The 22,569-nt window shown below is 41.9% G+C and overlaps 1 protein-coding gene across 1 annotated transcript in view; it reads left to right on the forward strand.

Annotated features, from left to right (window-relative positions):
- The window catches only part of THSD7A (thrombospondin type 1 domain containing 7A), a 301,694-nt gene extending 280,290 nt beyond the window's left edge, over positions 1-21,404 (forward strand). Inside the window, exons 18-25 of the mRNA XM_075557342.1 lie at positions 1,520-1,664; positions 2,975-3,090; positions 5,696-5,813; positions 6,050-6,195; positions 6,627-6,801; positions 19,789-19,962; positions 21,046-21,141; positions 21,325-21,404. Coding sequence (XP_075413457.1) covers positions 1,520-1,664; positions 2,975-3,090; positions 5,696-5,813; positions 6,050-6,195; positions 6,627-6,801; positions 19,789-19,962; positions 21,046-21,141; positions 21,325-21,404 — 1,050 coding nt within the window. The remainder of the gene's footprint in view (positions 1-1,519; positions 1,665-2,974; positions 3,091-5,695; positions 5,814-6,049; positions 6,196-6,626; positions 6,802-19,788; positions 19,963-21,045; positions 21,142-21,324) is intronic.
- Positions 21,405-22,569: the final 1,165 nt, after the last annotated feature.

A 22,569-nucleotide genomic window follows, 5' to 3' on the forward strand; every position in this document is an offset into this window, starting at 1 on the left:
AGAATTCTTCTGCCATGATTCTTTAAAATAATATTAAGGTGATAAGTAAATGCAAAGTAAACTCTTTGCGCCTTATTTTTCAAAGCCAGGTGTGCTTTCTGGCCATTACATAGCAAGATTGTGTCATTTAAAGACAGTAGTATCTGCCTGACACTAGAACTCATTGCCATCTTGCAAGGTTTTTGTTCCTTCTCCATCATCCTCAAATCCAGCCCTAAAAATATACAATGTGTTTGGGGTATTTTTTTGGTGGGGGAGGGTTGGGGAAACACTCATAAAGCTAATAACAGTAACATTAAAAAGCATAGCTCTCCAGAGAAGATGGTTTCACAGTGCCCCGTGATTAGCATCCTGGGCTTTTGCTCAATCCATTTTACTCAAATGGTAGGCATAACCATTCACACAGGGAGGCGACTGCAATCGCAGGCCTGTCATCAAACTGCTGGAGAACAGGGGAAAGAATCCGAGCAGAAGGAAGGAAGTGGTACACCCCTGAATCTGGTTTTCACACTGACCCCGTGTCTCCTTGGGCCTGCTGACTTACACTCGCACAAAGCTTCTAGATTTCAAAAGCCAGTAGGGGTTCTTGCAGGGACTCCAGAAAGAGAAGAGAGCCATTCAAAAGGAGCCAGCTGCTGAGGCAGGGAGCATAGCTTCCTCTTAGCCCTCAGTAGTGCTGTGCCTTTCCAAGCAGCATCAAAGGCAGGGGAAGAACACATCTGATATGGAATTAATTCGCTCAGATACAATACAGGACAGATTTATGAGTTTATGGTGCATATGTTTCAAGAATAAATTAATTTTCCATCTCAGTGTAAACACTATTAAAGATAAAGTCTTGGAAACTCTATGGGGGCAGTTCTCTGCCCTATACTTCTGGTCCTAATGACTCAGAATTGAGTGGACAGCTCTGGAAACCGTTATTCTGCTAGTATGCCCAAAAGACAATGGGAACAGGGAAGGAGACAGTTAAGCCAGGGCTCAAAAAGTCAACAGAAGCTTATCCTGCCACCTCTTGTCCTAAGAAGCCAAAAGTTCCCAGGACCAGACTATGCCTGTTGGATAATGACAGGTCAGGTTATGTAGCTGCTAAATTATGTTTGTATGCATCTATAAAAGGCAACAAAAGTTGCTCACTGCTAGATGGTTAGTTAAAATACCCTTAACACAGTTGAACTTCATGTCTAAGCGGTTATAATATAAAATGTATTACATAAATAAATTACAATCTCTCATCATTCTACAATAATAAATATGATCATATGTATGTCTGTGTGTCTCTGTGGTGTGATGTACATGTACTTGATTTATAACTTATGGGATCTGATAGCTAGATAGGACATCCTTATCTCATTCAGCGCCTTCCTAAAGAAACTGGGCCCCAAAAAAGTGAACTGACTTGTTTAAGTTAGCCTAGGGCCCAGCCTTCAAACTGCTGCTCCAGTGTACTTCTAAGACACTGGCTGTGTGTGTCTGAGTGAGATTCACCCTTCTGAAGAGGTGTGTTATTCTTCGCAAGCCTTGCAATCAAAGCAGTTTCCGGCAGAGGTCAGCTGATCCCATCAGACAACCTGCTGAGGAAGGAAAACCCTGCCCTGATGCCGTGGATACGGAGCCCTGTAACCTGAACAAAAACTGCTACCACTACGATTACAATGTAACAGGTACGTGCAGAGCCATCTGATCAGGGCGGTAAAGGCCAAATTCCCTCTTTCCGAACTGTTGAGGCACGCTGCTTACTCTTCTGGAAAGAATTACTCGTGAAGTGGCAGAACTGTGTATCTGTTTTAATTCCTAGTAAATGCCATGCTATACGGAATAGTGACATCATGTTGACATTGACCTTTCAATTAGATTGTGAATATGTGAAGTGATTTGATTTAAGACATTCTTCCACATTGGGAAGACACAAGCAAAAGATAATCTCCTTTCCACAATTATTCCACAGTTATCAGATTTATTGAAAGAGATCTGTCCTTTTATAAAAGATGTTCTTCACTGTAAGAGACAGAAACAAAACTTTGTAATGTATGAACAGTGTATTGACACGACTGTTCTGAGATGAAACTGTGAGCAATCTTGAGCTACCCAAAGAGTATTTGAGAAAGAAAACTAGTTGTCTCCATGTTGCAGAGGCTACAGATGAAAACATGACAGGTTTTTCAGGGGTGGAGGGAAAAGTCTTATTGTGAATTTGATTTTTTTTCCCCAAACCTCATCTATTATGAGCAAGATATAAGTACTCTGGAAAAGAAAAGATCTCTTTAGTTCATGTAATCTGGGCAGTATAGATGCTTACTATATTTTTATTTTTCACAATTAAACACACTTAAAAATGCCGCTCAGTCATGTACAGCTTCCAGATTGGATTCTTGTTCCTTTTGCAATTCCCTTTGATAACATAAAGGAAATGGTCTGGGGACATTCTCTGTAGGCCTGGAGAGAGAGGCAGGTGAATGCTTTGGCAAAGGACGTGTAGCTATATGTAAGCATGGCTAACCTGGTTGTGAAAAGAGTAAGTATATATTTGAAAGCATTCGAAGTGTATGAGTGGAGGACATTGTGTTTTATTTAAATATAGCTAAGGGTTTAAATACTACCCATTGAGATGATGGCTATTTTGTAAAAATGAAAGTATTTCTAAAATTCTTGATGCTGCTATTCTTAGGAAAGGGGGTTTGTTTCTGATGGCCTTTAATCTTCCAGTCAAAGCCATTGTTCAATATCACCAAATGGCTATGAAGGTGGGCAAGTGGACATCTGCCTTCGAGAATAATCCCTGAAGCTGTGTTCAACCCCAGCAATTCCTTTGACTCCCGATATGTTCAAAGCTGGGACCCACCTGCTTTGCATGTGGGATGATTGATCGCGAGGCTTAGGAAGCAGTTGTAAATGAAATATGGGATTCAGGTCATCAGAGCTTCATATGAAATCTGTGCATAGCCTTCTGTCCTGACAGCTCCCTTCCTTTCAGACTGGAGTACGTGTCAGCTCAGTGAGAAGGCAGTTTGTGGGAACGGCATTAAGACCAGGATGTTAGATTGTGTTCGGAGTGACGGCAAGTCAGTTGACCTGAAGTATTGTGAAGAGGTGGGTGGATGCTGCGTTATATCTCTGTGAATCAATTCTTCCCTGACAATGTCTGTTCATGCTGAGCCAAGTGACCTGCGCTGCACAGAGCCCACCGCCAGCAGATGTTTTCCTGTGCTGTACACAGGCTCTTAATACCCTCTTCCAGAGTCTGAGTCCACAGCATCTGATTTCTACACATAATTTCCTGTATTTTGTGCTGCTTAGAGCTCAAAGGTATGCTAATTAGCCTATTCTGGAAGAAATGCTTGGGGAACAATAAGTAATCAAGGTGAATAAAGGCAATAAATCTTAATCTGACTACTCGTCATGTTTTGTAATTTGTTATGAATTTTGCACAGTGCCTGGGACACCTGCCAAGATACATCATTTATTCTCTGTTGTTAAACGTTGATCACATGTGGTTTGATAGCAGATTTTGATATTAGGACCCTAATACCCAGCTGTGAGATTCTAAGTACTCAGATTTCGATAAGAAAGAGCTGGAAATCCAAACAAAGGATAGGAGTCTTCCAGTTTTATCTTTTGCATTCAGAGAATTGCAGCTGTGAAATTATAAAATTTACCAATTTATAAAAGTACCGTCATCAGTTCTGAATATTATCTGATAAAGTGTGAAGAAACATAATTCTTGGCCCAACTTAGTTTTCATGAAACTACACCTCATATTGTAATTAGCTTGTCTCATTTCCATACTGCAAGTGCATTCGCATTCCTAATAGGTTTTACCTCACCAAGTGTCTGAGCTTTCCTGGGTTCACTAGGAGTTAAGCTAAGCAGAGGAAGCCCTTGGTAGATGCGGGCTACATAGACCAAGAAGAGCTGAAGCCCTTCGTTGGCGCTGTAGATCTGGCCACCAGTGTTCTGGAAGTTACTTCACGCCCAGCGAATGGTTCAAACTCCTAAGCAAAACCTTGAGATGGAAACATTTTAATCCATTACCTCTGTCACAAGATCCGAATTTCACTTGCGTGAGTCTCTCTTCATAAGCCAAGCTTCTATATGTGCTGAAAATGTTGAACTATTTATCTAGTAATGCTTTCTTTTATCCTCTTCTAATTATTTAACTAGATAGTTCACACCTGAGTTGCTTTTATTTTTAAGCTAACACTACTGAACTGCTCTGGCCATTAGAAAATTATTACTAACAAAGATTATCATGGTAATATACTGCCCAGAATTTGTGATTCTAATTGTTTAATATGTCTATTTTTTTTTGGCAAATATATATAGAAGTACTCTCCTGGGTAAAAATGAGATCCAAGATAAATTGCTTTAACAGCTGTTGGAAATTGAAACCCAAATCATACAGGAACAGATTTAAACTATTTTAAATAGCTAAGGAAATTGTATAATTAGCATTTTTAACTTTTTTAATAGAATTTGAAGACAAACTTAGAAAATCAATCATTTTAATTATATTGGAGCCTGGACATATTTATCCTATGTGTAACTATAGCAGTATTTGAATCCTTCCATCACAGTTAGGCTTTCCAACCATAATATTGTAGTGAATGTTGTCTGCAGGGGAAACAGTGCCTCTCAGCAGGCACTGGAGCAAACAGCTCATATTCCATTCGATGCATCTAATAGACACAGTTGGATTTAAGAATAGCGCTGAGAAAACTATTTTTTCAAAGGATTGACTTCATACCCATTAATGCATCCAACTCTAGTTTTTCGAAATAGCAGTAGCTCCGGCTTGCTGTCTCTCTAATGGTCTAAAGGAAAGACGGTGTCGGGACCCGACATCGAGGAAAAGCAGCTTGAACCCACTGAGCACGTCCATCGAACCTTTATCTTTGCTGTTTTCAGACATTTTCTTACCTCCTAACTCGTCACTGGCCTCCCCCGCCTCCTGATTTTTGATTTCTGAATAGATTTCAATTTATAAGATATATGTTTCAGCTGATGATAGATCAAAGAGAGAGAAATTATGACTCTAAGAAAAAAGCCGTACAGACTTAATAGATCTTACAAGTAGATACTCAGAATAACTGAAAACAGACATCCTAATTAACTTTATGCTGGAATAAATAAACGTGTATTAGTTTCATTTCGTGATTCATACTCTCCATGATGCTATTATATATATTAAATGTTATTATTGCTTTCATCATAATACCTCAAGATTACTATCTCCAACTTCCTGTGACTGTGGCTTTATGATATTTGATAAAGTGATCCAGTAAAAGGCTTCATACCAAATACTTAGCTCTGTCAGGTCTGAAAGGGGAGCATGCAGTTCCTTCAGTAAAGGGCGATTTGTTTAAAACAGATTTTTCTAGCATGTAATACATTAAATCATTATACCTTTAAATCCTTTCTCTTACTCTTCAGTTGAATGCACACATGTAGAAAAAATATCATAAAGATATAATTATAGGCATCTATATTGATGATAATCATATTTTTAACTAATAGAAATGCATCCAATTTGAAGTATAATCTACGTCTCTACTCTCCTAAGTTGAACTACTTTATACTTTTTACAGTTTCAGCACATGTTCTTGTTCTGTCTCTCTCACTTTTCCATCCACCTCCTTCCCCCCACATTGTATCCTGGTCCTCGTGTTGATACCAACAGACCTCTCTCTCCTTGCAGCTTGGCCTGGAGAATGCCTGGCAGATGAACACATCCTGCGTGGTCGAATGCCCAGTGAACTGTCAACTTTCGGACTGGTCCCCTTGGTCAGAATGTTCTCAAACATGTGGCCTCACAGGTTTGTGCCTTTCTTTTCATTAGGCCAGCTGTCAAGGAGCATGAAATAAATCGTCCTTTTTGCCGTCAGTCACAGGAGAGTTGTCTTGAGAAAGGTTGGATTGGGTATCTTTCTTTCCACCATGTCTTCCTTGTTCATCATGTCATCTCATGTCTTCTCCCTATGATGTCTTTTCCCAATATGCGTAGGCAGTGTTCATATATCATTAACAGTGCATTACTTTACATCTCTTAAAGGAAAAATGATCCGAAGACGAACAGTGACTCAACCCTTCCAGGGTGATGGAAGACCTTGCCCCACCCTGATGGAACAATCCAAACCTTGCCTTGTGAAACCCTGTTATAGGTGGCAGTATGGCCCGTGGTCTCCATGCCAAGTCCAGGTATCCCATCAGGAGATGCTGTGCTCGAATGGATATTCTTTATCTGCAATAACGCAGTTTCAGAAATATTTTTCCAGAGCTTGTAGATGGCAGAATCTCTCCTAAAATTTTTTAAGTGTCTTGCCATTTCATAGCTGTTTAATTAATTTTGATTAAGAAAAAAATCATTCCCTGCCCTGTATTTTTAAAAATCATTGGGATCCTGATTTGTTTTACTGAGAATGTATTTGCTAGTCTTTGCCTAGAAAACAAACAAGTTGTTCAGTGTATGCTTTAGAGCAATGGCCCCACGGGGCTTCTTCCCTGGAGTCTCCACTGCTGTCCTAAGCATTCATAAATCAAAAGCAGTGGCACAGAGATGACTATAAGTGATGAGCTCACTAATGAATTATTTTTCTTGTCTTAATTAGTTATTTCTTCCTGATTTCCAGGATGCCCAGTGTGGAGAAGGTACCAGAGTGAGGAATATTTCTTGTGTCGTGAGTGATGGGTCTGTGGACGATGTCAGCAAAGTAGTGGATGAGGAATTCTGTGGTGACATTGAACCCATTATGGATGGTAATAGAAATGTGGTTCTCGAGGAAACCTGCACGCAGCCTTGCCCAGGTAACAGCAGCAATAAAGCCCCTCCTCTTTTGGTGCTTTCGTATTGGGAATAGCTGTACAAAGGTGCCTCGGGTTTCTGCCATTTGCCCCGCCTTGTGTTAAGATTTTGTTTACAGGGAAATAGTAAATGGTAAGTATCTACACTGGGATAAACAACATTTACATTTTATCTCCGGTGCCATATCAGCTCTGCGGTTCATTATGTCAGGTCTAGTAAATAGTAGTCAAGAATATAAAAAACATTACAAGAGATTGGTCATACTGGGAAAGGTAATCAAGTAGGTAAGTGCCTATAAAATAAGAGAGACCCAGTTGAAAATTTTGAAGGATTACTAATATTTTAATTGAAACCTGACGTCCTTATTAGCTTATCTGGAAAGGGAAAATATAGTATTTTAAGTAAATTTAGGAATCGTGTAGGCAGTGATGCTTAACCCACAAATTTGTTTAGAAACCTTGTTTCCTATTCTGACTTTTAAAGCGTTTCTATGCCATTTGATAACATGTACGATTTAATATACCAAAGCTACAGTCAAGATAGCCATTTCCACCCCCTTATCCTTCATCTATATTCAAACTTATCACACACCCTGTAACCTTTCCTGTTCTTTTTAGACACCATCCGTCATTTCTGACTCACAGTGATGCTGTCTCCAACAGACCAAAACTTTGCCTGCTTCTGCACCGTTTTCATACGTTTGTTACGATCAAGCCCATCCGAAGTTGCAGTCGCTGTATCAGTCCATCTTGTCCAGGACCGTCCTTGTTTGTTGCTGCTCCTTGCCTTCAGCAAGCCTGACAAACCAGGGACTGGTATTTCCTAACGTGCAGAGGCTGCCTTGCCAGCTTCTCTTCTAAGGAGCATTCTGGAAATATGTCATCCAAGACAGATTTGTTTGTTCTTTTGGCAGTCCGTGGTACTTCCAGTATTCTTCACCAGCACCATGATTCAAATGAATCATTGATTCTTCCATCTTTCTTCGACAGTAACAATTTTCGCATGCATGTGACACAATTGAAAATACCAGGCCTTGAGTCAGCTGCAACTTAGTCCTCAAAGTACCGTCCTTGCTTTCAATGCTTTTAAGAGCTCCTGTGCAGCAGATTCACCCAGTTCGGTGTTTGATCTCATCACTGCTGCTTGCATGAGCATTGATTGTGTATCTAAGCAAGATGAAATCTGCAATAACTTCAGTCTTTTCTCTGCTTACCTTGAAATTATTTACTGGCACGGTTGTGAGGCTTTTTTATATTTTCTTGAAACTGACTTTCTATCCAGACTGAAAGCTTTAATTCTTGATCTTGATAGGCCAGTACGTCAGGTCCTCCTCACTTTAGCAGGCAGGTGGTGTCATCTGCTTCCAGCAGATTATTAATAAACCTCTCTCTGACCCTTCTTCATGAAGTCCGTCTCCTCTAGATGTTTGCTCCGCACACAGCTTGAGTAAGCCTGGTGAGGAGATGCAACCCTGATGCACAAATGTCTTGATTTTAAATTAAATTGATCTGTTCGCCCAACTGCCCCTGCAGCCGGGTCACAGTTCCTCTGGAGCACAGTTAAGCGCCCTGAAATGCTCATTCTTCTCCAGGCTTTGTGTAGTTTGTTATGATCCACACAGACACATGCTTTGGCATAGTCGATAAAATACAAGTAACCATCTTCCTAGTATTCCCTGCTTTCAGCCACGATCCATCAGACCTCCACACTGATATCCCTTGTTCCGCTTCCATGTCTGCATCCAGCCTGGACTCTGGCAGTGGACTGCTGCCACCCAGGTTGGAGGATCTTTAGCAAAAATTTACTGACATGCGTTATCAGTGATATTGTTGGATATTCCCCACCTTTTATTGGGTCACCTTTCTTTGGAAGAAGTACAAATATGAAGCTTTTCCCGTCAGTCAGTCAAGTGAGTGCTTCCGGTGCCTTGTCAGCTTGTAGAAACATTTCCACTGGTAGTCCGTCAATTCCTGCAGCCTTGTCTCAGCCAATACCTCCGTGCAGCTTGGGCTTGAGTGCCCTTGCTCATCTGCTACCTCTAGAACTGGGTGGATGTTGACTCGCTCTTTGTGGTACTAGGACTCTCTGTTCTGTCCATCTTCTTTGGTTGATCCTGCATCATTCAACATTTTGGTCATAAGATCTTTCAATATTGCAACTCAAGGCTTGATTTTTTTCCCCTTCAATTTTGCAGTTTAATGTATGCTGAGCTTGCTCTTCACTTTGGATTTTCTACCTCTAGGTTTTTTCACATTCTATTATCATATGTCACTTTGTCTTCCCTGGATGCCCTTTTGGATTTTTGAATTTTTAATTTATGCTGCTCGTGTACCTCACCTGTTCTTCCATTTGCCTTAGCTACTCCACCGAGAGGAGCGAGTCTCGGCATCTCTGCTGACCTCCACTTTGCTCTTCTTTCTTCTCTTTTTAATAACCTTTTCCTTTTTCCCTGTATGGTGTGCTGGATGTCATTCCACAGAAAATCAGGTCTTCGGTCAGTATTTCCAATGCTTCCGCTCTGTTCATGAGATCTTCTGGAAATTCAAGTGGGGTGGACTCAAAGTCTTATTTTGGCTCTCATGGGCTTGTTTTGATTTTCTTTAGCATCATCCAGAGCTTATAACTGAGCAAAACAAGGATGTGCTCCACAGGTTTCGCTGCTGAGACTGAACATCTCCATCGTCTCTTCCCACAGATGTGGTCAGTTTGATTTTTGTGCATTCCTTCTGGAAAAGTTCACTTGTATAGTTGTCATTTATATTGTTGAAAAAGATATTTCTATGAATACATCATAGGTCTTGTAAAATTCTATCATTCAATCTCCAGCTTCATATCTATCACCAAGGTCATATTTTTCAACTCCTGTTCCTTCCACTGTGTTTCCAATGTTTGCATTCAAATCACCAGTAATTACCCATGCACCTTGATTTTTATGTTTGACAAATTTTAGACTGAAGATGTTTGTGGAATTCTTCAATTTCTTCTTCACTACCTTTCGTGGTGCTCAATTTGCATATTAGTTGTGCTGACAGGATTTCCTCATATATGGAGTGATATTATGTCCTTTTAGACAAGGAATGTGATGCTATTTTATCAGATGTTCCATTCCTAGCATAGTAAACCATATGACTGTCTAATTCAAAATGGCTAATGCCAATTGCATCTCAGTAATACCTAGGATATCCATGTTTATGCATGTTATCTCATTTTTTACAATTTCCAGTTGTCTACATACTTTGTTCATTCCAAGCTCCAATTGTTTGTAGATACTTGCAGCAGTTTCTTCTCGTTTTGAAATCATGTCCCATCAGCAAACGAAGGTCCCACAGGCTTTACTCCATCCACAGCAATATGGTCCACTCCACTTTGAAGTGCTTTCCTCAGTCCGATGTTGGGTGCGCTTTGGCCTGATGGGCTCACCTGCCGGCACCGTATCTGACAGCGTTCTGCTGATACTCATGAGTGTTTCAGTGACCGATTCCTTTGAAGTGGACAGCCTACTTCTTTATAATCTGCTTTTAGTCTGGAAGCTCTGCTGAATCCTCGTCCCTTTGAATAACACCGCCGGCATTTGAAATACCAGTGACGTGGCACCGAGCCTCACAGCAACATGCAAGCCACCACAGTGCAGCAAACCCACAGACAACTGGTGGGGCCATTCCTAACCACGAGCAATCGTTCATTTTCTTTCCATGGTGACTTAAATATTAATAAACAATTATATTCCTAAAGTACTGTCATTTCGAGTTTATGTGAACTTTTAAGAGATTTTTTTTCCTTACGCATAATGCTCTTGAGCTTGATCAAAGCTGTATCAATAGTCTGTGCCTTTTATTGCAGAGTCAGATTCCAAGAAGGACTCCTGGTGGTTGCTACTAAAAAAAAGTCAGTTCAAGCCCCCCAGTCTCCCTGCCTATACAAGTGGTCTGTTTCTGTGAGGAAGTCTACTCCTAGAAACCCTCGAGCGCAGTGTTGCTCTGTCGGAATGGAGGGAGTGGGTAGTGTTGCCTCGTACCAATGCACCACGGTCGATTCACTCTTGGAAGGACATTTGTGTTGGTTCCAGTTTGGGGCTATGATAGCTAATGCGGTGGTTAACAATCATGCATTGTTTTGGTTTGTTCTGTTGATCTAAGTTTTCATGTCTCTGGGATACTTGCCCAGGAATATTATCAGTCAGTTGTGTAGGAATTCTATGTTTAGAGTTCTGTTGGTTTCTGTTTGTTGGTTTATTTCTGACTGCCAAACGACTTTGCACAGTGGCTGTTCCACTTAAGATTCCAACCTGCGGAGGGAGTGAGCCCGCATACTCACAGACGTCCACACAACACATCCGCACCAACATTTGGCTTGCCACTCCTTTATTATCTGCTTAGGGGGTAGTGATAGCTCCTTGTGGTCGTAATTTTTTGTCGTCTGTGTAGTCTCTTCAGAGAAATGCTACTTCATGTCTTTGGTCCCTTTTCTAATCTGAAAGTGTACTGTTTGTTTCCACCTGCTGAGTTTACAGATGTTTTATCCCTATATACCCATTTATTTGTCAGAACAAATATTCCCGCTATTAAGATAGTATTTTTTCAGATGTTTGTCATTTTTCCTCCCTGGCTGTAACTGGACGTTTCTGATTCTTAACAGGATCTATGGAGAGAATGGAGAGAATGCTCTGATAAACGGGTCTCAGGCATCATCCTTCTATTAATTGTATCTGAAAACTTTACACCAAGTCGTAGATCTCATATATTTGTTCCCTGTATGTTTTCCTAAAAGTTTTGTGCTTTGACATTTTTATTTATATCCGTGATCCATTGCTAATTCACTTGTGTATAAAGTGGGAGGTTTAGGTGAGCTTCATTGCTTCATGTCTGTGACTATCCAATTGCTCCAGCACCATTTGTTCAAAGGCGATCCTTCTTTCAGTGAACTGCCTTTGTGTGAGCCTATTTCTGAGGAATCTACTCTCTTTCATTGATCTATCAGCCAATCCTTTAACCAATATCGTGCACTCTATATTACTCCATCTATATAATGGTGCTGCTGTTCTTCATTGCTAGTGACTCATCCTGTTGTTGTTGTTGTTGTTGTTCTAGCAGCCCCATAAGAGAATAGAAGCACCCCATAGGGTTTTCTAGGCTGTAATCTCAAGGGAGCTGCCTGTCAGATCAGTCTCTGGGGAAGTCTAGGTGGATTCAAACAACCGATCTCTTGGCTGACAGGCAAGTGCATAACCACTGCACTACCAGGGCTCCTTTGTATCCTTCTAGTATGTGTGTTAGTCCAGGGAAACTAGAGAAACAAATCCATAGAAACTCATGTGGATAAGAGAGAGTTTCATATAAAAGGTAATTGTACATTAAGAAAGCATCCCAACCCAGTCCAGTCCAAGCCCATAAGTCCGATATTAGCCAATATGTCCGATATCAATCCATAAAGTCCTCTTCAGACTCCTGAAACACATGCAGTGATGCCGAATGCAGGATGATCCCAGGCCAGTGGGTAGAAAGTCTTTGGATCCAGTGGTGTTGTAAGCATCTCAGTGCTCGCAGGGTCTCTACATGGCTTCTCCAGGTCCACAGTTCTGGCTGCATCGGGGCAGGTCCTCAGGGATGCCTTGCAGGGAGGCAACCTTGTGTCTTGTCAGTAGAGCCTCTCCAAGGGAGTCAGCTGAGAGAGAGGTGTCTCCCGCATCCAAGAAGGAAAATACCAGAGTTCCCAGAATCTTTAGGGGAAGGCCATGCTCACACAGAAGCCTCGGTGGCTATGACCTGAGTATGACAGAGTAGACTCCACCCCTTCACTCTAAAGTCCCAAATTGACAAACAATTATATAACTACCACAGTATTGTGAAATGTGGTCATTTTGAAAATATTCTAGACCCAACATTATCTTTCAGGTCTAAAGAGAGCTGCAATGACCTTCTTTTTTTCCTCTCAGTCTCACTTTTCTAAAAGATATACTATGCCCAATAGAGTGGCATTTCTGACAGGTGAAATAGCAGTCAAGCCTGTAAAATCAATGGGCGATGAGAAAGGTAGCATTCAATCAGTCTGTCCTGACCTCAGATTTGTTGAAGCTGATCAGGAGACATTACAGCCCAGCAGTCAGGCTCCTAGTTAAACACCCAGTGGACATGCGGAGACATGCTCGCTAAAACCTTTCACTCAAATGTTCACGGCAGCAGTATTCTAAGTAGGAAGCATTTCCCGCTGCCCGCATGCTGGACATGACCGCAGTCCGTAGCAGTGGTTATGATTCCATCCAGCATGAAGGAGGTGTCTGGGGTTTGGGAAATGGTCTCTTTCTTATCTGGGCTCTTGGTTCCATGTGCATATAATTGCGTTTTAAAAATTGAGCTGGCTCTGTAGTTCTGACAAGTGAATGTTTTGCATGTACACTATATCTCAATAAATAATGAATGAAAGATGAGCGGTGATTGATGATTCTGAGGGGGGGTGTGGAGAGGATCCTGCTGCGGTGACAGCTGCGCCGTCAGCTGGCCCGGCCCCGCTCTCAGAGAAGAACCAGGAACAAAGCATCAGGGCCAGTGTTCTTTCACGGCCTCGGGTTTGAAGCCCTTTATTACGTTATGAATTACTGTAAGTTCTGTGTATTCATTCGAATAGTACCATGTGCTTCATAATCCCCTTCACAATGATAGCAAGGCGAAGGCGATTTGAATCCATTATTGGTTGTCTCTTAGGCACAGGCGGATAACATCAACAAGTTCCCTTCAGGAGAGCATTTACACGTGATGTCATTCAGCACTAACATCGATCAGAAAATGAAAATACTAAGAAGATCGTATACGAGTCGATACACCCTTTTACACATTCACTAAAAACATTGTGTCTGTGCCCCTGTCGGGATAGAACTGAAATGATTATCTGGTTGTCTGTGTGTTCTCTGTAGGTAAGAGTGTATGCTACAGGGACTTCTGCCAGGATGGGAAACTAGGTGGGCACGCTGCGTAGACCCTCTGCAACAAACTCAGGGGAGAGTAAATGAAACGGAGTGAGAGCCCGGAGCCCTGTGCTTCAGAGGAAAGGCTATCGAAATCGATTAAATTCTGAGCAGGAGGAGAAGCGGAGCAAAGGTGCTGAAAGAGGAGACAGACAGGTGGTCCTGTTGGCTGGCCTGAGTGGAGCCGCCATGGCCGCATTCCTTTGAGACAGCAGCCTGGCACCTCTGCAGCTGGCAGTGAGAAAGGGGAATCCTCCTGTGTTCCCTACCCCAGCATGGTGACTGCCAGGGTGCCAGCCCCCACTCGAACCCACGCAGTGACCTGTGACACCCACCACCCCAATTCCAATGAAGCTTCTACTCTACCTGAGTCGGGGCTGCGCCCTGGTGGGTCAGACCCTCATGGACCACACCCTCATTGGAAAGCCTATGAACAGTGCCTCATCCAAACAGACCATGCAGTGCCAAGTCCCCGGCCACCCCTAGATGGGCAAAAATCCCTTCCATGACCAGATACCTCCCCACTGCGCCCTAAAGATTCCTTTCCAGGAACAAGCATCCTAACCTCAGCCAGTACAAACTGCTTCTAGATCCATCTAAACTGACACACTCTCCACCTAGGACCAAGTTTTCCACGCCTTCCCCTCCCCCTCTACCCTGTGAATTCCTTGGTGGCAGAGATGCCAGCACATACTGGGTGCCCGGATGCTCGTTTTCTTTTCTCTCTTTTTTCATCACCCTTGCTTTTATCCCTCCTTTCTCTGATTATGTTTTCTTTCGTCTGTTTCTTGTTTCCCACTTTGTTTTTGTTTCTTTACTATTCTCGTTTCTCTTTGCCCTCCCTAGTTTTGTTTATTTTCTTTCCTCCTTTCTTGTTTCCATTCCCATGTCTTTCTCTTTTTGGTTATTAAATTATACTTTCTTGCTACCGTTTGCCTGCTTTCTCCCACTTGTTTTTATTCTTCATTCTTTTTTTTAAATGCCATTTGTTTTTCTTGTTTGTGTGATTGTTTTCTTTGTCCCACACTCCAGGAGACAGCAACTATGCCTACACAGCCCAGCCACACCTACATTCAGACAGCCTCACCTCTTGGGCAAGGCCTAATATCCACTCTTGTTCCACCTGATCAATAGACAGCAGCCAAATCAAGTGAACCTGCCCACGGCTGTGCTTCATCATCAGCAAAGAGAAGTGCATATACACACACACTCATATTCTCTATTATGCAGATAGTGAGTGCCTAAGAACACATCCACAGTCAATGAAATACAAGTACAGCATGCAGCCATGTCTCCAAGATAAAAGATCATTTCAGTTCTCACAAAGCAGCAAGACAGAGTGACTCAAACAAGTGCCCACAACACAGAGCTCGAAGCCTCTTTGGAGGGAGAAGTGACATTGGAACTACCTGCTAAGGAAGTCAAAAGGATGACACGGAGGTACTTTCAGCAGATGAGGTGAGATATCAAGAGAGATGTACATGAAATGAAAGAAAACATAGAAGAAAATCTTTACAAAGTTTCAAGAAAACGCTATAAAAACAAGATGATCAAATATATGAAAACTGAGAAACCATGAAACACAGCAAATAGAGAAGATTAGTACTAAGATTCTAGAAATAGATAAAGCATTGGCATGGCAAAGAGGTGTAATTGAATCAATGAAATTCATAAAATTGTGAGCTTGAAGACAAACATCTCAATCAAATCAGCTAAAAGGAAAAATAGAAGAAAAAAACACTCATGAGGAATAACAACATGAGCATAATTTCTGAGCAGGATGTTATTTTTTTTAAAGAATATTGTCAAAGACTTATTGTAAGACAATTATCATCAAAGATAAGATATGCATACAAGAAGTTGAATAAGCCCCAAACAAGATAGACTCCTGAAAAATCACCAAGAGATAACAAAATCAAACATTCCCAAACCAAAGACAAGGAAGGAATCCTTAGAGCAGCTTGGGGAAAATGAGGAGTTACCCACAAAGGAGAATCCGTCAGACTCAGCCCTGATATCTCAGCAGAAATCATGCAGAGTCAATGAGATAACATATCTAAAGGTCTGAAAAAGGGATTGCAATCCAATAATTACCATATATCCTCATGTATAAGCCGAGTTTCCCCGCACATTTTTAAAATTAAATACTTTGATTGGGAGCTCTTACATCTCTTATCACAATCCACACATTCCTCCAGTGTGTCAAGCACATTTGCACATATGCTGCTATCATCATTTTAAAGCATTCTCTTCCCACCTGAGCCCCAGATATCAGCCCCCCATTTCTTCCCCTTCCCTCCCCACCCCTCCCTCATGAATCCTTGATCAGTTATAGATTATTATTTTCATATCTTACATCGTCCTCCATTGCCCCTCACCCACTTTTCTGTTGTTTGTCACCCTGAGATGTGGTGATTGGCTGATCCTTATGATTGATTCCTCTTTTCTCCCCTCACCCTCCTCTAATCCTCCTGGTATCTCTACTCTCATTGTTGGCCCTGAGGGGTTAATCTATCCTGGATTCCCTGTGTTGCAGGCACTTGTCTTTATCAGTGTGCATGCTCTGGTCTAATCTGATTTATAAGGTTGAATAGAGGTCATGACAGTGGGGGGAAGAAGGCATCAAAGAACTAGAGGAACGTTATGTGTTTCATTGGTGCTATACTGCACCCTGACTGGCTCATTTTTTCCCTGTGACCCCTCTGTAGGGGGATGTCCAATTATCTACAGGTGGGCATTGGGTCTCCACTCAATGCCCCCCCCCATTCCTGTTGGGTATGATTTTGTTCTGAGGCTTAGATACCTCGTACCTGATCCCATCAACAACTCTTGATCATACAGGCTGGTGTACTTTTTCCATGAGGGCTTTGTTGCTTCTCAGTTAGGTGGTCACTTGTTTATCTTCAAGTCTTTAAGACCCCAGATGCTATATCTTTCAATAGCCAGGAAATATCAGCTTTCTTCACCACATTTACTTATGCTCTCATTTTGTCTTTAGCAATTGTGTTGGGTAGATGAGCATCACAGAATGCCAGATTGTTAGAACAAAGTGTTCCTGTGTTGAGGGAGTACTTGAGTCGAGGCCCAATGTCCATCTGCAACCTTAATTCTTAACATACAGATATGAGTACATAATTCTATTCCCCTCTTGTTTTATATAAATACACACATGTCTTTATTTAGATATCTATAAAGGTCCTTTGCCTCCTGGTTCTTTCCTCTATTTCCTTTTACTTTCCTCTTGTCCCACTATCATGTTTGGCCTTCATTTATGTTTAGTAATTCCTCGCTGCTACATTACCCTTGATTAAGCCCCACTAGGCATTCTGCATTCAGCACATTTTTAATGCAGTTTTTGTGTAAAATTAGGTGCTTTGGCTGATATCCAGGTCGGCTTATACTCGAGTATGTATGGTATATATCCAGAAATATTGTCCCACAAATAATTTGGTGAAATTAGGGCATTTACAGCTAAATGGAATTAAAGAAATTTGTAAAACCCAGACCAGCCTTACTTGATATACTAAAGCGAGGTCTTTGGGCAGAGAACTATCAACGGCAGACAGCAACCTAAGATGTTCCATCACAACAGCACCCAGAATTCAGTTCAGCTCCAGAAGTATCCAAAATTCAGAAAGTTTATAATACTGAAAATAGATAACCAGAGATGTAACTTTTTAAGGAAGACAATTACAAAGTAAATCGAGGGAGGAATATAGTTATTGAACTCACACAGGTAGACTTCAAGAACTTGGTAAAGAGGAATACAATATGAAATAAGAAAGATTTTAAAAATATTTTATTGGGAGCTCGTAGAGATATTATTACAATCAATAGTTCCACTAGGTCAGGTGTAGTTGTACAGTTGGGACCATCATCACTTACAATCCATTTTCTTTTTTCTTGAACTCCTAGAATTTCAGTTCCTCTTTATCCCCTCCCCCCGCATCCTACCCTCTCCCTAAACCCTTAAAAACACAACAATAATAATGAAATAAATATTTTGGTAAAATATGATGTAGGCAAGAGCCACTGGGAGCAGTGAAAATTAGAGGCACCGGAGGTGAATACTGTTACATGTGCAGTCTACAGTAATTCCTATCTGTGAGTGGACACACGGACAGACACGCTGGCTGAACGGGTGTGGGAGAGAGAATGGAAATTTAGCCATAGATACATTGATGTTTGGCAGAGATTACGTGTGCATAAGCACGTGCCTCTGCGACAACTTCCATCCATTGTACTGGTGAAGCTCACAGGGGTCCGCAGTATGAACACGTCTTAGAGCCAAGCACCTTGAGGGAATGCGTTACTGGCTCTGGAGGCTCAGGAGTGTCATCTCAGGGCACACGGAGGGCAATTGGCATAGCGTATCCCACAAAGTCCACATCCTGCTCTGCTTAGTAGAACCCGGGTCTTAAAACGTGTGATGGTCCACCTATGATGCATCCCCCCTGTGGAGGGAAAGGAGTGAGGAAACCTGGAAACAAGAACACAGCCCTGTGGACTCGTGGACCGTGGGAACAGCAGTCTCCAGGGCCCGAGACCAAGAGAACTGGGTAGTGTGTGGGTACCACCAACCCCTGCTCTGAAAGGAGTCACCTCAAAGGTCCTGGGCAGCATGGGGAGAAAGGTGCTACTAAACTCAAAAGCACGAAACAGACGAGGCATGCTGGCTGGCTGCAGACAGGCCATCCCTGAGAGCGCCGCCGTGGCCCCTTGAGGTGTGGAGTCAGCCCCTGTGGCACCATGTCCATATCTCTGTGTGGAGCCAGAAGCACCAAGAATTATTGAATGGGAAATGCATGGTCTCCCCCTTTAATCCTTGTCCAATTCACAATGAAAAGTTTGTTTTAAAAGAGGTCCTCGGGAACTTGGAATTAAAAGATAATAAAAATTGTCCATGGACGCTTGAAAACCCCCGACAGGAAAGTTCACTTGAATTATCTGTCACAACAAAATTCTGGGGGAACCCTCAATATCCTGTAAAAGAGGGATTTAAAAATAAATGAGTATCTTATGAGTGTTTTAATTTGTGTTTCCTTTTTCTTAATAACCAGAGCGTGTATATTTTCCATGGCCTTCTTTGGGGGAACTTTCCTTTTATATCTTTTGCTACTGAAGTTTTTCATATTTGTTTATAGAAACCCTTTATCTATTTCATAATTTTGCCTTTATGTACATTAAATATGTATTTTAGCACATCTTTTCATTTGTTTTTTTAAGGCCAGAGAACTAGATTTTATTTAAAACTCTGACACTGACTTCAGTGTCAGACACCGGGCTTCAGTTTTTTTTCTTTTTTTTGTTTTTCCAAGCATTTTCTTTTTTTTAAACATTTTATTAGGGGCTCATACAACTCTTATCACAATCCATACATATACATACATCAATTGTATAAAGCACATCCGTACATTCTTTGCCCTAATCACTCTCTAAGCATTTGCTCTCCACTTGAGCCGTCTGCATCAGGTCCTTTTTTTGCCCCCTCCCTCCCCGTTCCCCCCTCCCTCATGAGCCCTTCATAATCCACAGATTGTTATTTTGTCATATCTTGCCCTATCTGGAGTCTCCCTTCCCCCCCTTCTCTGCTGTCCATCTCCCAGGGAGGAGGTCACATGTGGATCCTTTTAATCAGTTGCCCCTTTCCAACCCACTCACCCTCCTCTCTCCCAGCCTCTCTTCATTTGTTTATGGTGTCTTCCTTTCATGATACAACAGTTTGAAGAGTTTATAAAATTAATTTTCCATTTTTACCCTCCGGTTTCAAGATTTTCTCTTCTGTGTATAACAGCTTTCCTCACCAAAACATGTCTATTTTTAATTCTCCTGTACTATGTTCTAATGCTTTTTATAGATTAAAGCAGATATGTATCTATTGATTGCACTGGAAATCTATTTTTGTCCATGGAATAGTTACGTTCTATGGTTTTTAATTCTAGAAAATAATAGGCATTTAAAGATTTGCAGAATGAATAAACTTTTTGTAAAACAAAAAAGAAGAAATATGACCATGACCGTGTGCTTTCAGGAGACTGTTACCTGACGGAGTGGTCCTCGTGGAGCCTGTGTCAGCTGACCTGTGTGAATGGGGAGGACATTGGCTTTGGTGGAATCCAGGCCCGATCAAGAGCAGTGATTATACAAGAACTCGAGAACCAACATTTATGTCCTGAGCAGATGTTAGAAACAAAGCCATGTGATGGTGAGCGCTTCAATCACGAGAGTTACAGACGTTTGCTTTGCGTGGATGAGCAAATTCATAAAGCGTAGAATTTAAATAAATGTGTTCAGGAGAGAGAATTGAATTAAGCATCTGATGCTGTATTCTGAAAACTTGGGGGGAGAGAATTTTGTCACCCTTCATAATCAGATGTGAAATCTTTTTCAAATGCTTTCCAGTTGTATGCGCTGAAGAAGGCTTGAAAGGAGGGGAGCGCATTTGGGGAACACATGTAATGAATAATCCTGAGTGATGATGCTTGAATTGAACATTCTCTGCATGGGGAGGCCTGATGGTGTTAGGGATTCTGCCCGGGGCTGCGATCCTCATGCTCAGCGATTTGATGCCACCAGCAGGTCCGCAGGGGCAGCACCAGACGTGCTCCTCCCGTAAACAGTGGCAGTCTCAGGACCGTGCCGGGGTTACTCTGCGTCAGCAGGGACTCCATGGCAGTGAGTTTGGTTTGGTGGCAATTATATGAACAAATAACAGAAGTCAAGAAAATCCAAAATACGTAGCCAAATGAGAAGTTTTCACATGTTCTCAGAATATAAAACGTAAGTACTGGTCCTTAACAAATGTACCCTACATTTGACGTAAAATGGATGTGTCGAAATGCTAATGTTCAAATGGCATCTTTGAATTCTTACCGTTCTCTGCCCTTGTTTTACGTTTGATATTTTGCTGGACGTTAAAGCCACCAGCCACCCGCCCTAGGGCTTCTGAGGCTGGAAACCTTTACGGAGCAGAGGTCCTCATCTTTCGCTCAAGGACTGGCTGGCAGGTTTGAACTGCAGACCCCGTCACCGGGGCTCCTTATCATTTAAAAAGAAACAAAACATTAAACGAACAGGGCAGCTTCGTGCCAGTTCATACGGCAGTAAGCCAGATAGTATGGAAAATCAGTCAGCGCTTAGGTACACGTCAGCTATTTGATGATATTTTTATGTCAACTTGAAGGTAATAAATTGACATGGAATCACCAGAAATGATTAAAATTCTATCTTCATGATTGCCTTTCCGAGCATAGGAATGCTTCTGTTAATGTTTATTGTGTCCCCACAGATGGCCGATGTTATGAGTATAAATGGATGGCCAGTAATTGGAAGGGCTCTTCTAGAACAGTCTGGTGTCAAAGGTCTGATGGTATAAATGTAACAGGTAAGCCTTTGATTCCCCTTTGTTCTTCAAAATCCTTCTATCACGTACACATTAAAGAAAATTATGAAGAGACCAGAAAAATATTCTTTCAGTACTCAGCACAAGACCGAGGCTCAGGAGTCCCTCGCTGTAATTGATGAGAAATTCTTTTTAATTATATGTTTTAAATTCGCTTTCATTCAGTCATTTTATGTACTGATACTAGTACTCATTTAATTAAAATAGCAATTCCAATAAACAAGTGTCAAGTAAAGAATTTCTGATGGTATTTCCTAGAAATTTTCCGAATGAGAAACTCGATACTTGTAAGAAAAATGTTTTGTTGGCTGTTTCTGCTCCTCTGCCCTGAAGGCAATTCCAGTGTAAACCTAGTCATACCGGAGGGAGAATGTCTGTACAGACCCACACACTATGCTTGGGTTCAGAAGCAGGGGTCCTCAAACTTAAACAGGGTGCCAGTTCACTGTCCCTCAGATCCGTTGGAGGGCCAGACTATAGTTTAAAATTAAAAAAAAAACTGTGAATGAATTCCTATGCACACTGCACATATCTTATTTTGAAGTAAAAAACAAACGGGGCAAAAACACCCGGTGGGCTGGATAAATGTCCTTGGTGGGCCGCATGTGGCCCGTGGTCCATAATTTGAGGATCCCTGAGAGGTTTTGTATTAATTAAAATTTCAGTTTAGTAAGTGAGCGTGTATGAAGCAGGTAAGAGCTAAGGGTAAATCTCAAGCCCAGGTCATCTGAGCAGCTCAACGGCAATGGTTCCAAACAAATACTAGGCATCAGAAAGGATGCCTCAGGAAGAACTCCTTTTGATTGTCAGGGGACCCAAATATAATGTAGAGACCTATTTTAACCTGCAGAGTTTTCTTTTCTGAGGCCAGTAAATGCAACAGAACCCAAAAAACTCTCGAAAAGAGAAGAGACTAGTTCCAAGTATGTAGTGAACTATCCTTCACGTTTTGTAGGGAAAACAAACACTGCTTCAGCTCCAGACAAACTCAGAAAGTTGGTACATGGATGGGTAGATGGGTGGGTGGGTGGATAGATGGATGGGTGGGCGGATGAATGGATGGACGGACGGACGGATGAACAGATGGACGAGTGAGTGGGTGGGTGGGTGGGTGGGTGGGTGGATGGACGGACGGACGGGTGGACGGATGGACGGATGGACGGATGGACGGATGGACGGATGGACGGATGGACGGATGGATGGATGGGTGGATGGATGGATGGATGGGTGGATGGATGGATGGATGGGTGGATGGATGGATGGGCGGGCGGACGGATGGACAGACGAATGGATAGCTGCTTGTGGCACAGACTCATGGTGACCTTTTGTACAAAATTAATAAACCATTGCTAGCTCTTCCATCCTCCTCCTAATCACCAGCATGTTGAAGTTGAACATTTACCAAGTCGT

This window comes from Tenrec ecaudatus, chromosome 9 (assembly GCF_050624435.1).
Source record: "Tenrec ecaudatus isolate mTenEca1 chromosome 9, mTenEca1.hap1, whole genome shotgun sequence".
Classification (NCBI taxonomy): Eukaryota; Metazoa; Chordata; class Mammalia; order Afrosoricida; family Tenrecidae; genus Tenrec; species Tenrec ecaudatus.